The 15,853-nt window shown below is 38.3% G+C and overlaps 1 protein-coding gene across 1 annotated transcript in view; it reads right to left on the reverse strand.

Moving 5' to 3' along the window:
* Positions 1–15,853, reverse strand: part of ARMC10 (armadillo repeat containing 10) — a 37,665-nt gene that overhangs the window by 12,343 nt on the left and 9,469 nt on the right. Inside the window, exons 2-4 of the mRNA XM_060020298.1 lie at positions 8,751–8,899; positions 6,305–6,439; positions 2,973–3,149 (exon numbers count right to left, since the gene is read on the reverse strand). Coding sequence (XP_059876281.1) covers positions 2,973–3,149; positions 6,305–6,439; positions 8,751–8,899 — 461 coding nt within the window. The remainder of the gene's footprint in view (positions 1–2,972; positions 3,150–6,304; positions 6,440–8,750; positions 8,900–15,853) is intronic.

The raw sequence follows: 15,853 nt of genomic DNA on the forward strand, positions 1-15,853 counted from the left end.
ATACATAGAGAATCCTAAAGATGCTACCAGAAAACTACTAGAGCTAATCAATGAATTTGGTAAAGTGGCAGGATACAAAATTAATGCACAGAAATCTCTGGCATTCCTATATACTAATGATGAAAAATCTGAAAGTGAAATCAAGAAAACACTCCCATTCACCATTGCAACAAAAAGAATAAAATATCTAGGAATAAACCTACCTAAGGAGACAAAACGCCTGTATGCAGAAAATTATAAGACACTGATGAAAGAAATTAAAGATGATACAAATAGATGGAGAGATATACCATGTTCTTGGATTGGAAGAATCAACATTGTGAAAATGACTCTACTACCCAAAGCAATCTATAGATTCAATGCAATCCCTATCAAACTACCACTGGCATTTTTCACAGAACTAGAACAAAAAATTTTGCAATTTGTATGGAAACACAAAAGACCCCGAATAGCCGAAGCAATCTTGAGAACGAAAAAAGGAACTGGAGGAATCAGGCTCACTGACTTCAGACTATACTACAAAGCTACAGTTATCAAGACGGTATGGTACTGGCACAAAAACAGAAAGATAGATCAATGGAACAGGATAGAAAGCCCAGAGATAAACCCATGCACATATGGACACCTTATCTTTGATAAAGGTGGCAGGAATGTACAGTGGAGAAAGGACAGCCTCTTCAATAAGTGGTGCTGGGAAAACTGCACAGCTACATGTAAAAGTATGAGATTAGATCACTCCCTAACACCATACACAAAAATAAGCTCAAAATGGATTAAAGACCTAAATATAAGGCCAGAAACTGTCAAACTCTTAGAGGAAAACATAGGCAGAACACTCTATGACATAAATCACAGCAAGATCCTTTCTGACCCACCTCCTAGAGTAATGGAAATAAAAACAAAAATAAACAAATGGTACCTAATGAAACTTCAAAGCTTGTGCACAGCAAAGGAAACCATAAACAAGACCAAAAGACAACCCTCAGAATGGGAGAAAATATTTGCAAATGAAGCAATTGACAAAGGATTAATCTCCAAAATTTACAAGCAGCTCATGCAGCTCAATAACAAAAAAACAAACAACCCAATCCAAAAATGGGCAGAAGACCTAAATAGACATTTCTCCAAAGAAGATATACAGACTGCCAACAAACACATGAAAGAATGCTCAACATCATTAATCATCAGAGAAATGCAAATCAAAACTACAATGAGATATCATCTCACACCAGTCAGAATGGCCATCATCAAAAAATCTAGAAACAATAAATGCTGGAGAGGGTGTGGAGAAAAGGGAACACTCTTGCACTGCTGGTGGGAATGTGAATTGGTTCAGCCACTATGGAGAACAGTATGGAGGTTCCTTAAAAAACTACAAATAGAACTACCATATGACCCAGCAATCCCACTACTGGGCATATACCCTGAGAAAACCGAAATTCAAAAAGAGTCATATACCAAAATGTTCATTGCAGCTCTATTTACAATAGCCTGGAGATGGAAACGACCTAAGTGCCCATCATCGGATGAATGGATAAAGAAGATGTGGCACATATATACAATGGAATATTACTCAGCCATAAAAAGAAACGAAATTGAGCTATTTGTAATGAGGTGGATAGACCTAGAGTCTGTCATACACAGTGAAGTAAGTCAGAACGAAAAAGACAAATACAGTATGCTAACACATATATATGGAATTTAAGAAAAAAAAAATGTCATGAAGAACCTAGGGGTAAAGCAGGAATAAAGACGCAGACCTCCTAGAGAACGGACTTGAGGTTATGGGGAGGGGGAAGGGTAAGCTGTGACGGGGCGAGAGAGAGTCATGGACATATACACACTAACAAACGTAGTAAGGTAGATAGCTAGAGGGAAGCAGCCGCATGGCACGGGGATATTGGCTCGGTGCTCTGTGACAGCCTGGAGGGGTGGGATAGGGAGGGTGGGAGGGAGGGAGACGCAAGAGGGAAGAGATATGGGAACATATGTATATGTATAACTGATTCACTTTGTTATAAAGCAGAAACTAACACACCATTGTAAAGTAATTATACCCCAATAAAGATGTTAAAAAAAAAAAAAAAGTATACTATACTTTCTTAAGCCAAAAAAAAAAAAAAAAAAAAAAGGACTATAGTAAGGCTCTGCTGTAATCACAATTTGATAACCTCAGAAGTAACTTCAGTGAACTTGATTATCTGGAGTTTGGCTTCACATTTAGTCCTTCTAAAATGCTCATGCATTTTTTTCAACTCTGCCAGAGAACACAGACCAATACAGTAAAACACTGATGAACAACTGACTCAACTAATTAGAGCCTTTGATTACTCTACCTTCTGTTTTTATGGTATTTCTTGAAAAGTGGTGCTTGGTAAGAATGCACACCAATATGAGGGCTTTACTCAAGCAGTTTTCACAGGGTGTCCCAGTTAATTCAGCTCCAACTCTGTTGCCTCCTACATCTATTGATACATAACAGGTCAAAGTGGAGCACTGAGACATGCATTACTGAAACTTAAAAGTATCAGTGTCGGAAAGATTTTACAACACACAATGGTCGAATCAAAAAAAAAGTTCTGTTAACCCTGAGGTAAGCAAAAAACTCAATTACCCAGCACTGTCACTCAAAGACTTCTTTGAATCACAATGGTCCTGTATCTGGTGCGGGTGAAGCTAGCTATTTCACTTCAGTAAAAGGTAAACTGATTTTCAGAAAACCAAATGAATACCCATCTATTGATAAGTGAAACAACAGATTATTTTCACAAGTTAACTTTGAAATTCAACATTAGGGTATAAAAATAATATACTTTCTTGCGCCCATGTAAGGGTTTTTAGTAAACTTTGAACTTTCTTTTTTGAGGAGTATCAACTTAAGACGGGTGACTTGTAAACTGAATTCCAATCTTAATAAACTGGATGCAATAGCTGTTTGTACTGCAAGTAATGACCAACCACTTCCTTCATACCTTGGTGCCTCCGTTTCCCGTGAGCAACAAGTGGAACAGGTCTGTAATGTAACAGCTAAGCATGTGCTGGTGGTCATTGGTCACTGTCATGTTTGTTAACAACCTCAGTCCGGCCAGCTGCACAGCGGAGTTCAGGGGGCCGGAGAAGACATCCTCACAGACTTGACTGACGTACACCTGAAGGCGGGGAAAAAGTGAGTGTCTTAGGATCTCCAAAATTTTTCTATTGAACCGTAACTTTTCTGCACAGCAGAACAGGGTGATTGTTCAGGATGAGACTTGCTCCTTAGGAAAGATGGTATTTGTATCCAGCCCTCAAACTTGGGTGACTTTTTTTTTTTTTTAAGCTGCCCTTGTTAATGGGAGGCACGGAGTATTTTACAGATATACCTCACTTCAGCCCTGAGACAACTCTAATGAGGCAGTGTTATTATGGCCATTTTACTGACAAGGACTTTAAACTCTTCCAAGGGCTTGGACCCCCTGCCCAATGTAACGAGCTGGTGGAGCAGTGTCCAACCCCAGAGACCATGCTCCCAACACCAATGGGGGCCCTCCCAACCCCGTCTGCCTTTCTGTGTCTGGGCACACTTGGATGAGGAAGAAGACCTGTAGGGCCATTTTGTACCATGGTTAAGTACCTGAACAGTAGGATCTAGGGGTGATATCATGTTAGAAGTAAAGAATGGGGGAGACACAAAGTCAAATAGAACTTTTCTTTAGCGTTCTTTCCTTCAAAAGTAAGCAGAAGGCTTCCCTGGTGGTGCAGTGGTTAAGAATCCGCCTGCCCACGCAAGGGACACGGGCAGGATCTTCCTGGTCCAGGAAGATCCCACATGCTGCGGAGCAACTAAGCCTGTGCGCCACAACTACTGAGTCTGCACTCTAGAGCCCACGCACCACAACTACTGAGCCCACGTGCCACAACTATCGAAGCCCGCGCACCTAGAGCCCGTGCTCCGCAACAAGAGAAGCCTCGACAATGAGAAGCCCACACACCGCAACGAAGTGTAGCCCCCGCTCACAGCAACTAGAGAAAAGCCTGCGCACAGCAACTAAGACCCAACACAGCCAAAAATTAATTAATTAAAAAAAAAAAAGCAGAGGCAAACTCTATTTGGCCCAAGGTTCTTATTTACTGAGGTATATGTATATGAACTACTCCTTCATAATATTGTAAACCGCCACTGGCAAAAAGTAATGCAATGCCAGTAGTACTCCTATTTCACACATGACAGATCTAAACTAAACCCAGGGTGATGGAAATTTTTCTGAAACTCTATTTTCTATGTTTTGGCCATGATCTCTCCAGCTTGGAAAAGTTATATCTCACAAATAATTGGTATTCACCTAAGTCTGAACTCCACCAAACATTCTAATTGGTAAGAAAAATTCCCTAATATAAAATGCTAAGGAATTACCAACTGTCCCATAAGCCAGTATTAACTTTTAAAAATATCCAAATGTATTCATGTTACCTAATGGCAGTAAAGCAAAGAGAGATTACAATTTTAATCTGGTTTCAAGATCTAAATGATATTTACAAATCAATCTGGCTGTCCTGGGTCACCATTTCATTATACATCCATCCTTTTAAAAAATGGCATTTCCTTAGAATCATTATAAATCATGTATTTTCACAGGATGCTCATGTCTTTCAAAGCATTTCATAAAATGTGCTGAGCATTTACATCCTTATTAGCTCTGAATCTTTTCTCCATTTCAGTTCTAGCAACAAGATTACCAAATGGGCCAGCTCAGTTATTCCTGGAGCCGTGCCCACCTCACCTTGTTCCTTTCTCTTGTGATTCCCTCCTTCCCCAACTCTGCCCGTAGAAAGCTTAGATAGTCTTAAGAGCCATCTTGGGCTCTACCTTTTACAGAAACTTCTGAATGAAATCTCTCCTTTCTGTGTATTCAATGATATTTTACTTGTATTTTTCCTTAAAGTATTTCATCATGTTCTGCCTTGAATTACAACTATTTGTGGACTTGCCTCATCCCTCCTTCTAGCTTTCTTAAAACAAGAGCTAATCACGTTCATTTCTAAACTCTGTTAACACAGAGCAGGAGCTCAATAAATGTTGAATTAACATAATTTCCTCATTTATTGTGTCTTCCTGCTGATGTCATCTGACTTTGGCCTGGTTCCTTTACCACACTTGGATTAAACTGAACCCCCAATTCAGAAGTCCACTGCACTTCTTATTGGCTGGTTCAGGTCCCTCCTTCCTCTGACTTAGTCTCCATAAAAATGAGCAGAGGGCCTGAACAGACATGTTTCCAAAGACATACAAATGGTCAATAGGTTCACGAAAAGATGTTCAACGTCACTAATCATTAGGGAAATGCAAATCAAAACCACCGTGAGATATCACCTCACACCTAGTAGAGTGGTTATCAAAAAGACAAGAAGTAACAAGTGCTGGCAAGGATGTGGAGAAAAAGGAACCCTTGTGTACTGTTGGTGGTTGGTGCAGCCACTATGGAAACCAGTATGGATATTCTTCAAAAAATTTAAAATAGAACTACCATATGATCCAGTAATCCCACTTCTGGGTATATATCCAAAGAAAACAAAATCACTATCTCAACGCGACATCTGCACCCCCGTGTTCACTGCAGTGTTAGTCACAATAGCCAAGACATAGAAATAACCTAAGTGTCAATCAATGGACAAATGGATAAAGGAAATGTGTGTATATACAATGGAATACTATTCACCATAAAAAAGGAAATCCTGCTATTTGTGAAAAATGGACGGACCTTGAGGGCATTACGTTAAGTGAAATAAGTCTGACAGAGAAGACAAACAATGAATGATCCTATTTACATGTGGGATGTGAAAAAGCCAAACTCACAGAAACAGAGAGGAGAATGTTCAGGTGAAGGAAATGGGGAGATGTGATCAAAGCAGACAAACAAAGTTATCAGGTGAATAAGTTGTGGAGTCAAATGTACAGCAAGGTGACTATAGTTAACAATACTATATTGTATACTTGCACGTTGCTAAGAGAGTAGATCTCAAATGTTCTCACCACACACACACATGCATGCACAGGTAATTATGAGGTGATGGAGGTGTTTGCCAATGCTATACAGTAGCAGCCATCATTTGCAATATATATGTGTATCAAATCATCATGTCGTATACCTTAAACTTATACAATATTTATGTCAATTATATCTCAATAAAGCTGGAAAAAAATAAAAATAATTCTTGGCTATAAAGTTATAAAGTATGGCCTACTAAAATTTCATTACTTACCTTTTTGTTATTTTTCTCTTTCATTTACAGAAATCCTTACCTTTTGTGATTTCAGATAACTTACCTTTATCTTTATTTGATTTTCAACATTCACACTCAGGTTATTCAGTGCATTTAAAGCTTTCTCTTTAATACTCTGGTTGGGATTGTTGATTTTGCTTCCAATGATTGGAATACCACCCAATTCACGAATCGTGACCTAAGAAGGAAAAAACAGGACCATGACTTCAAAATGCACCCCCCTTCATTATATTCTTTGCATCTACAAATACAAATAAAAACTCATGACTCTTTGGAAATACTGTTCCCATATACAACCTCTGATTCCTATTTTTCAAAAAAGTTTACTACCCATAATTTTATAGGTAAAGAAACCAATTGAAAATAAATTATTAATATATGTAATATTTAAACTATAGCATGGAGATATACAATGAAGATTTATATCTACTACAAGAGCTACTATAATGATCTCAAAGCAATTTACAAACAAAATTATTTTACTTTGAAATAAGTTATATCTCTATTACAGGCCAATTTGGAAATGCATTAAGATTTAGAACACTACAGTAGTGTTTTGCTAAAATGAATACTTTGGAAGACTAATCCCTCAAGATTTTAGTAGATGCTCCATTAAAAAAAAGGGAGCTTTCATGGATAAGTAACTTTGAGAAACTCTGGGTATAACAAGACTAAACACGTCTCTTTATTTTGACGCAATCCTATGTTCGTGTGCATTGGAATCTCCGAGAGGGGAGTATTGAATATAGTACTTCTATAAACTTTATCCATAAAGAAGATCATTTTTCAGTTGGGGGAGAGGAAGAAAACTTATTAACATCTTGAAGTATTAAAGTTCCACACAGTTTGGAAATGGTGCCCAAATTTTCAGAGGAAAAATAATCTGGAGATTTCTCACAATCAACTGCAACACTAAATACTATGTGCCTTTGTCCCAACGTTGAAAGAGACATAAACTTTCATTCCTCACAAGAAAAATAAGCTGAAAATGACTCCTGTCAGGCCAAAACATGCCATTCTATCAGAAAAAGAGATAAAGAAGTTTTCCCTCTGCAATTCCAGGTTCTTTCAAAGAACGTGTGGTTACTAGAAAACAGCACTTTTTAAAAAAAAAAACAAAAAAAACTGTACTGTTAAAGCAGATGAAGGCATTATACTTGATGACGAGGGACACCAACTCCATTACTGAAGAAAGTACTTGTTTACCAGTGGCTTCTGACCCCCTCACTCTGACTACAGTTTGTTTCAGAGGAATATAAAACTATGGCATCGGAAATAACCCCAATACAGGCATCCTAATAAGCTAGTCACCATCTGTTGTTTCCGTCTGCCAGGCACCCCTCTATCTATTGGGGCAGACACAACACCTCCTCTATCCTATATAGTCCCTGGTGGGACTGCTGGTCAATTGTGTTCACACCCATCCCTGTTGTTTTTGGCTGCAGGATGCACATGTGAGCCAGGCCTTGGTAATCATGGTCCAGGGTGCTTTGGCCCAACAATCAATCCAAAGGGTTGGCACTTATCCTAGCAGAGCAACTCCACCTTTCAGATCATAAGCTACAATGATGAAGGCTTGAGAGGTCAGTGGCTTTCTTTCCATCCCTGTGAAGAAAACCTCTTTGTGGCCAGAGAGACAGAGATCAAAACACAAAAAGAAGCAGGGATAAGCAGCCAAAAGACAGAGAAAGAGAAGGTCTGATAATTTTTTCTGTAACCGTGAACTATATTCACACTTGTGCCTGAAACCAATGATACCCTTGGATGTCCAAGTTAACTGAGCTCAATATTTTCCCTTTTTGGTTTGAAATAATTTAAGTTGGGTTCTGTCATTTACAACTGAAATGTGAGTAACAGACAAATATTCCTTGTATCTCCCTATAAATCGCTAGAGCTTTAGAGTAAACCTTGACATGATGGATAAATACGGACTAAAATGAAGTATAAATTCAAAACTGTGCATGCATGACAATGTTAAGAAAGGGCATTAGCTGAAAATAATGACAAAAACTGTTTTACTTTTCTCCATGGGTAGTGGGGGGAGGAAGCAGAGGCCATTTACATTGGTCCGTGGTTGTCAGCGTGTGGTCTAGGGAGCACCTGCATCAGAACCATCCTCATAAGCCCTGTGTACAATGTAAAACATGTACTTAAATGTCAGATGCTTTTGTTGCTCTACTGCAGCACTGCTGAACTTTAAATAATTAAAAAGGCCACGCAATGCTAAGTGTTGATTAGATACACTTATTACAAATGTGATGCCAGTGACCAACTTCATAAGGATCTTGATCTAGAATCCTATTACTACTCGTATTACTATTAGGCTGTGCTTTTCAGAAGTAAACAAACGTTATTCTGTAGGTATCCATAGCCATACTATATAGATGAAAAAATCGAGGCTCTGAGAGGTTAAGTAACTTATCACGGTCACAATTGGTGCTGGTGTGTGAGAATAGGAGGAACGTGTTTGCAGAGGCTAGGGTACTCACTTGGTTGACTGAAAAGGCTGCATTGTTACCCAGAGTGACCAAAGCTCTTTCGATAATGACAGGATCCTCAGTAGACTCAAGCAGGTAAAGGAGTTTCTGAAGTTGTTCAGCATTTAGGATATCATCATATGAGCCATTGGTTAAGTCTTCTGCATAAGAATAAAGTTATTAAAGTTCATTTAAAATCAATATGAGACAAATTTTTTTTACGAACAATACTGAATGCATATTCTGATGCCAGGCACAGTTTTAAGCACTTCAAATGCCTTATCTCATTTAATCTTCAAGTGACCCTTGGCAGAGGATACTATTATAATTCTCAATTTACAGACAGAATACTGAGGCTTATAAACGTTAAGAAATTAGCCAATGGTTACTTTTCTCTTTTAGTAAGGCACTGCATGCCAACAGCATTTCTCTTTTAGTAAGGCACTGCATGCCAACAGCATTTTCTGTTTCTTCTTTGTAAAAATCAAGTACACCCATCCAGTGGAGCACTTCCCTACAGACACAGATTATTAAGAAACAGAATTTGCATTAGGGAGAACTGTTCTGATCACAGTTTTAAGAGTGCCTCAGGCTGGAGCAAAAGCTATGGGAGTGGCCCAATCATGCTGCTCGTGGGGCGCTTTTGTTTGGTTTGTATGAGCAAGGCATGATGACCGAGACGCAAGAACAGCAGTCCACCTGGGGGTGATGACAAAAGCTGTTCTTCTGAGGAATAGGTCAAGTAGTCAAATGCTGGATCTGCTCAGGAACATTTAAAATTTATAGCTCTAACCTTTTAAAAAAAATCCTCTTTGTAGAAATCACCACAGGAAAAACAGAAAGCATTTGTATAATGCTATAATTGTGTTATAAATATAGAACATGATTCTCTCCAAATTAAACTATGAGAATAGGTCAGACAGTGCAAGTGTCCACAGTACATTGCCCAGGGTGGGGCTGAGGGGGCAGTTTATAACAAGAGGTGCTGTATGATGTCACAGCTGTGCTTTTTGTTTTTAAAAATGTCTCTCAAATTATTAAAAGTTATCTTTGGATGCTGGGATTATGAATGACTTATTTTCTACCCCTGTGCTCATGAGTACTTTCTGATTTTTTTACAGTAAACATGTATCACTTTATTAAAATAATTGAGTATATTGCTTAAAGAGGAAACACAGAAAAATATGAGGTAAACAGACAAGTTTAGATTATGGGAGCCAATAAGTGATATGATGTCCTGAAGAAGCCAAACAAGAAATCAATTATTAGGAAAATCTAAAAGCCAAAAAGCCAGCAGATTCTCACTCCCATGTCTTATAATCAGAACCTCTGTACCATGCTTTTATGCCTGAATCCACAACCTGCCTCATTAACACCTTATAAAAGAATTTCACCCAAAGAATACTTGAAAAGGTAAGTGAAACAATGACAAAAACACAGATTTTTAAAATGGAAAGATTTTTGGGGGGTTCATCCAAACCTCTTATTTTACACACAAAGAAACTGAGACCAGGATCATTTAAGGATTTGCCTAATGTCACAAAGGAGTTAGTAGCAGAGACCAGAGAAATGAAAATACAAAGCTGCAGACAACCACTTAACCTCTTTTGGGTCTCAGTCTTCTCACATGTAAAATAAGGTTGGTCAAACACTATAACTGGTTCCAAAGTTCCTGTACAGCCCTGAAGTTGTGTAATTTTATACATATACACATGACAGAAATAGGATAAATTTAACTCATTCATACTTCCAAAACATTTCAAAATCCTATAACTTCCTTATACATTTTCCCACAGTCATTAAAAAGTTTCATAGATACATAAATTATTTATAAATAGCCAAATAAAAATTTACAGGGAAAAGTGTTAAATCATAGATTTTTCACTTGAAGGAAGGAAGTGCAATGTGGTTAAAAGTAAAAGTAAGTTAAAAGTTAAAAGTAAGTTAAAAGTTAAAAGTAAGCCAAGGTTAAGTCTGGTTCAAATTCCAGCTAACCTATTTACCAGCTGAGAGACTTAACCTCTCCAAGACTCAGTTTCTTCATCTATTACATGGGAGTTAATAATGCCTACCTTAAAGCATTTTTATGTCTTTGGATATATACCCAAGAGTGGAATTGCTGGGTCACGTGGTAGTCCCATTTTTAGTTTTATGAGGAATGTCCATACTGTTTTCCACAGTGGCTGCACCAATTTACATTCCCACCAACAGTGTATAATGATTCCCTTTCCTCCACATCCTCACCAACACTTGTTATTTGTGGTCTTTTTGATGACAGCATTCTGACAGGTGTGAGGTGATATCTCACTGTGGCTTTGATTGGCATTTCTCTGATCATTAGCAATGCTGAGCATCTTCTCATGTCCCTGTTGCCCATCTACATGTCTTCTTAGGAAAAATATCTGTTCAGGTCTTCTGCCCATTTTCTAACCAGGTTCTTTTTTTGGTATTGAGTTGTATAAGGTGTTTATATATTTTGGATATTAAGTAACCCCTTGTTGGTTGCATCATTTGCAAATATTTTCACCCATTCAGTAAGTTGTGTTTTTGTTTTGCAAATGGATTCCTTTGTTGTGCAAAAGCTTTTCAGTTTAATTAGGTCCTATTTGCTTATTTTTACTTTTGTTTCCTTTGCCTTAGGAGACAGGTTCAAAAAAATATTGCTACGATTTATGTCAAAGAGTGTTCTGCCTATGTTTTCTTCCAGTAGTTTTATACTTTCCAGTCTTACATGTAGGTCTTTGTTCCACTTTGAGTTTGCATATGGTATGAGAAAATGTTCTAATTTCATGCTTTTAAATGTAGCTGTCCAGTTTTCTAAGCACCACTGATTAAAAAGACTAGCTTTTCCCCATTGTATATTCTTGCCTCCTTTGTTCTAGATTAATTGACCATAAGTTCTTGCTTTATTTCTGAACTATCTATTCTGTTCCATTGATCTATGTGTCTGTTTCTGTGCCAGTACCATACTGTTTTGATAAATGTAGCTTTGCAGTATAGTCTGAAGTCCAGGAGCCTGATTCCTCCAGCTTTATTCTTCTTTCTCAAGATTGTTTTGGCTATTCGGGGTGTTCTGTGTTTCCATAAATATTTTTAAATTATTTGTTCTAGTTTTTGAAAAAATGCCATTGGTATTTTGATAGGGATTGCATTGAATCTGTAGATTGCCTTGGAGAATATGGTCATTTTAACAATATGAATTCTTCCAATCAATGCACAACATATATATCTTTCCATCTATTTGCATCATCTTCAATTTCTTTCATCAGTGTTTTAAAGTTTTCTAGGTATAGGTCTTCTAACTCCTTATGCAGATTTATACTTAGGTATTTTATGCTTTTTGATGTGATGGAAAATGGGATTGTTTCCTTAATTTCTCTTTACAATAGTTCGTTGTTAGTGTATAGATATGCAACCGATTTCTGTATAGTAATTTTGCATCTTGCAACTTTTCCAAATTCATTGATGAGCTTTTTGGTGGTGTCTTTGAGATTTTCTATGTATAGTATCATGTCATTTGCAAATAGTGACAGTCCTACTTTTTCCTTTCAAATTTGGATTCCTTTTATTTCTTTTTCTTGTCTGATTGCTGTGGCTAGGACGTCCAATACTATGTTGAATAAAAGTGGCAAGAGTGGGCATCCTTATCTTGTTCCTGATCTTAGAGGAAAATGCTTTTTACCACTGAATATCATGTTAGCTATGGGCTTCTCATATACGGCCTTTATTATGTTGAGGTATGTTCCATCTATACCAACTTGGTTGAGGGTTTTGTTAAAAAAAAAAAAAAAAAGAAGGATGCTTAATTTGTCAAAACATTTTTGCATCAGTTCAGATGATCATATGATTTTTATTCTACAATTCATTAATGTGCTGTATCACACTGATTCATTTGCCAACATTGAACCATTCTTGCATCCTTGGAATTAATCCCAATTGATCATGGTGTATGATCTTTTTATTGTACTGTTAAATTCAGTTTGCTAATATTTTGTTGAGGACTTTTGTATCTATGTTCAATGATATTGGCCTGCAATTTTCTTTTCTGTGTGATATCTTTGTCTTGTTTTGGCATCAGGGTGATGCTGGCCTCAGAATGAGTTCAGAAGCATTCCTTCCTCTGCAACTTTTTGGAATAGTTTGAGAAGGACACGTGTTAACACTTCTCTAAATGTTTGGTAGAATTTACCCGTGAAGACATCTGGTCCTGGACTTTTGTTTGTTGGGAGTTTTAAAAACTATTCAATTTCATTACTGGTAATTGGTCTGTTCATGTTTCCTATTTCTTACTGGTTCAGTCTTGGGAGATTGTACATTTCTAGGAATTTGTCCATTTCTTCTAGGTTTTCCATTTTATTGGCATACAGTTGTTCATAGTAGTATTTTATAATCCTTTCTATTTCTGTGGTGTTGGTCCTAACCTCTTTTTCATTTCTGATTTTATTGATTTGGGCCCTCTCTTTTTGTTTTTATGAGTCTGGTTAAAGGTTTATCAATTTTATCTTACCAAAGAACTAGCTCTCAGTTTCACTGATATTTTCTATTTTTTTATGAGTCTATTTCATTTATTTCTGCTCTGATCTTTATAATTTCTTTCCTTCTGCTAAGTTTGGGTTTTGTTTGGTCTTCTTTTTCTAGTTCCTTTAAGTGTAAGGTTAGGTTATTTGAGAATTTTCTTGTTTCCTGAGGCTGGCCTGTGTCGCATAAAATGCCCTCTTAAAACTGCTTTTCCTGGGCTTCCCTGGTGGCGCAGTGGTTGAGAGTCCGCCTGCTGATGCAGGGGACATGGGTTCGTGCCCCGGTCTGGGAAGATCCCACATGCCGCAGAGCGGCTAGGCCCGTGAGCCATGGCCACTGAGCCTGCGCGTCCGGAGCCTGTGCTCCACAACGGGAGAGGCCACAACAGTGAGAGGCCCACGTACCACAAAAAAAATAATAATAAATAAAACAACAAAAAAAACTGCTTTTCCTGCATCCCATAGATTCTGGATCTTTGTGTTTCTGTTTTCATTTGTCTCCAGTATTTTTTACTTTCTTCTTTGATTTCTTCAGTGATCTACTGGTTGTTCAACAGCATATGTTTTAGCCTCCAAGTATTTGTTTTTTGCAGTTTTTTCCTTGTAATTTCTAGTCTCATACTATTGTGGTTGGAAAAGATGGTTGATATAACTTCTATTTTCTTAAATTTACTGAGACTTTTTTTGTGGCCTAGCATGTGATCTACCCTGAAAAATGGTCCATGTGCACTTGAAAAGAATGTGTATTCTGCTGCTTTTGGGTTGAATGTTTTATATATATCTAATAGTTCTATCTGGTATAATGTGTCATTTAAAGCCACTGTTTCCTTATTCATTCTCTGTCTGTATGATCTGTCCACTGATGTAAGTGGTGTGTTAAAGTCCCAAACTATTATTGTGTTACTATCGATTTCTCTCTTTATGTCTCTTAATATCTGCTATGTACTTACGTGCTCCTATGATGGGTGCACATATGTTTAAAATTGTTACATTTTCTTCTTGATTCTATTATAGATTTCTGGTTTGTAGTTACCATGACTCATATATAGCAATACATATATATATACATACACACACACACACATATGTATATATGTGATTGTTTTAAGTTGCTGATCTCTTCATTTCAAACACATTTTAACAACCCTGCATTTTTACTCCCCCCTTGCCCGTGACTACTGTTTTTGACATCATATTTTACATCTTTTTATTTTGTGTATCTCTTTACTTATTGTGGATATAGACGATTTCACTACTTTTGTCTTTTACCCTTCCTACTAGCTTGGCATGCAGCTGATTTACTACCTTTACTGTATATTTACCTTTACTAATGACATTTTTCCTTTTGTAATTTTCACGTTTCTAGTTGTGCCTTTTTCCTTTCCACTTAAAGTCATTTTAACAATTCTTGTAGAGGTGATGGGAGACAAGATGGTGGAGTAGAAGGACTTGAGCTCACCTTCTCTTACAAAAACACCAAAAACACAACTAACTGCCGAATAACCATGTTTTTTGTTCAAGTCGACAAAAAAAAGACTTGAACCTACCAAAAAAGATATTCTGCACCGCAAAACAAAGAAGAAGCCACAACAAGACAGTAGGAGGAGCGCTTCTGTTATATAATCAAATCCCATACCTGCCAAGTGGGTGACCCACAAACTGAAAAATAATTATATCACAGAGGTTCTCCCACAGGAACTAAGAGTTCTGAGCCCCACATGAGGCTCCCCAGCCTGAGGGTCTGGAATTGGGAGTAGGAGACTTCAGAGCATTTGGCTTTGAGGGTCAGTGAGGTTTGAGTGCGGGACTCCACAGGACTGGGGGAAACAGAGACTCCACTCTTAGAGGGTGCACACAAGGTTTCATGTGCACTGGGACCCAGGGTAAAGCAGTGAGTCCACAGAAGCCTGGACCAGACCCACCTGCGGATCTCAGAGGGACTCCTGGGGAGGTGGGGGTTGGCTGTGGCCCAATACAGGGGCAACGTCACTGGTGGCGGAGGCCCCTAGGAAAAACTCCTCAGTGTGAGCTCTCCTGGAGGTCACCATTTTGGCACCGAGACCTGGCCCCATCCAACAGCCTGCAGACTCCAGTGCTGGGATGCCTCAGGCCAAACAACCAACAGGGTGGGAACACAGCCCGACCCATCAGCAGACAGGCTGCCTAAAGTTGTCTTGAGCCCAGAGCCACTTCTAGACATGCCACTTGACACGGCACTGTCCACCAGAAGGACGAGACCCAGCTCCACTCACCAGTGGGCAGACACGAGTCCCTCCCACAAGGAAGCCTGCCCAAGCTCCCGGACCAACCTCACCCACCAGAGGGCAGACATCAAAAGCAAGAAGAACTACAACCCTGCAGCCTGCAGAACAGAGCCCACAAACCCAGAAAGTTAGAAAAAAAATGAGACGGCAGAGAAATATGTTCCAGACGATGGAACAAGATAAAACCCCAGAAGAACAAATAATTGAAGTGGATATAGGCAATCTGCCTGAAAAATAATTCAGAACAATGATAGTAAAGATGATCCAAGATCTCGGAAAAACAATGGAGGCACAGACTGGGAAGATACAAGAAATGTTAAACAAAGAGTTAGAA

Source organism: Delphinus delphis, chromosome 9, assembly GCF_949987515.2.
Source record: "Delphinus delphis chromosome 9, mDelDel1.2, whole genome shotgun sequence".
NCBI lineage: Eukaryota > Metazoa > Chordata > Mammalia > Artiodactyla > Delphinidae > Delphinus > Delphinus delphis.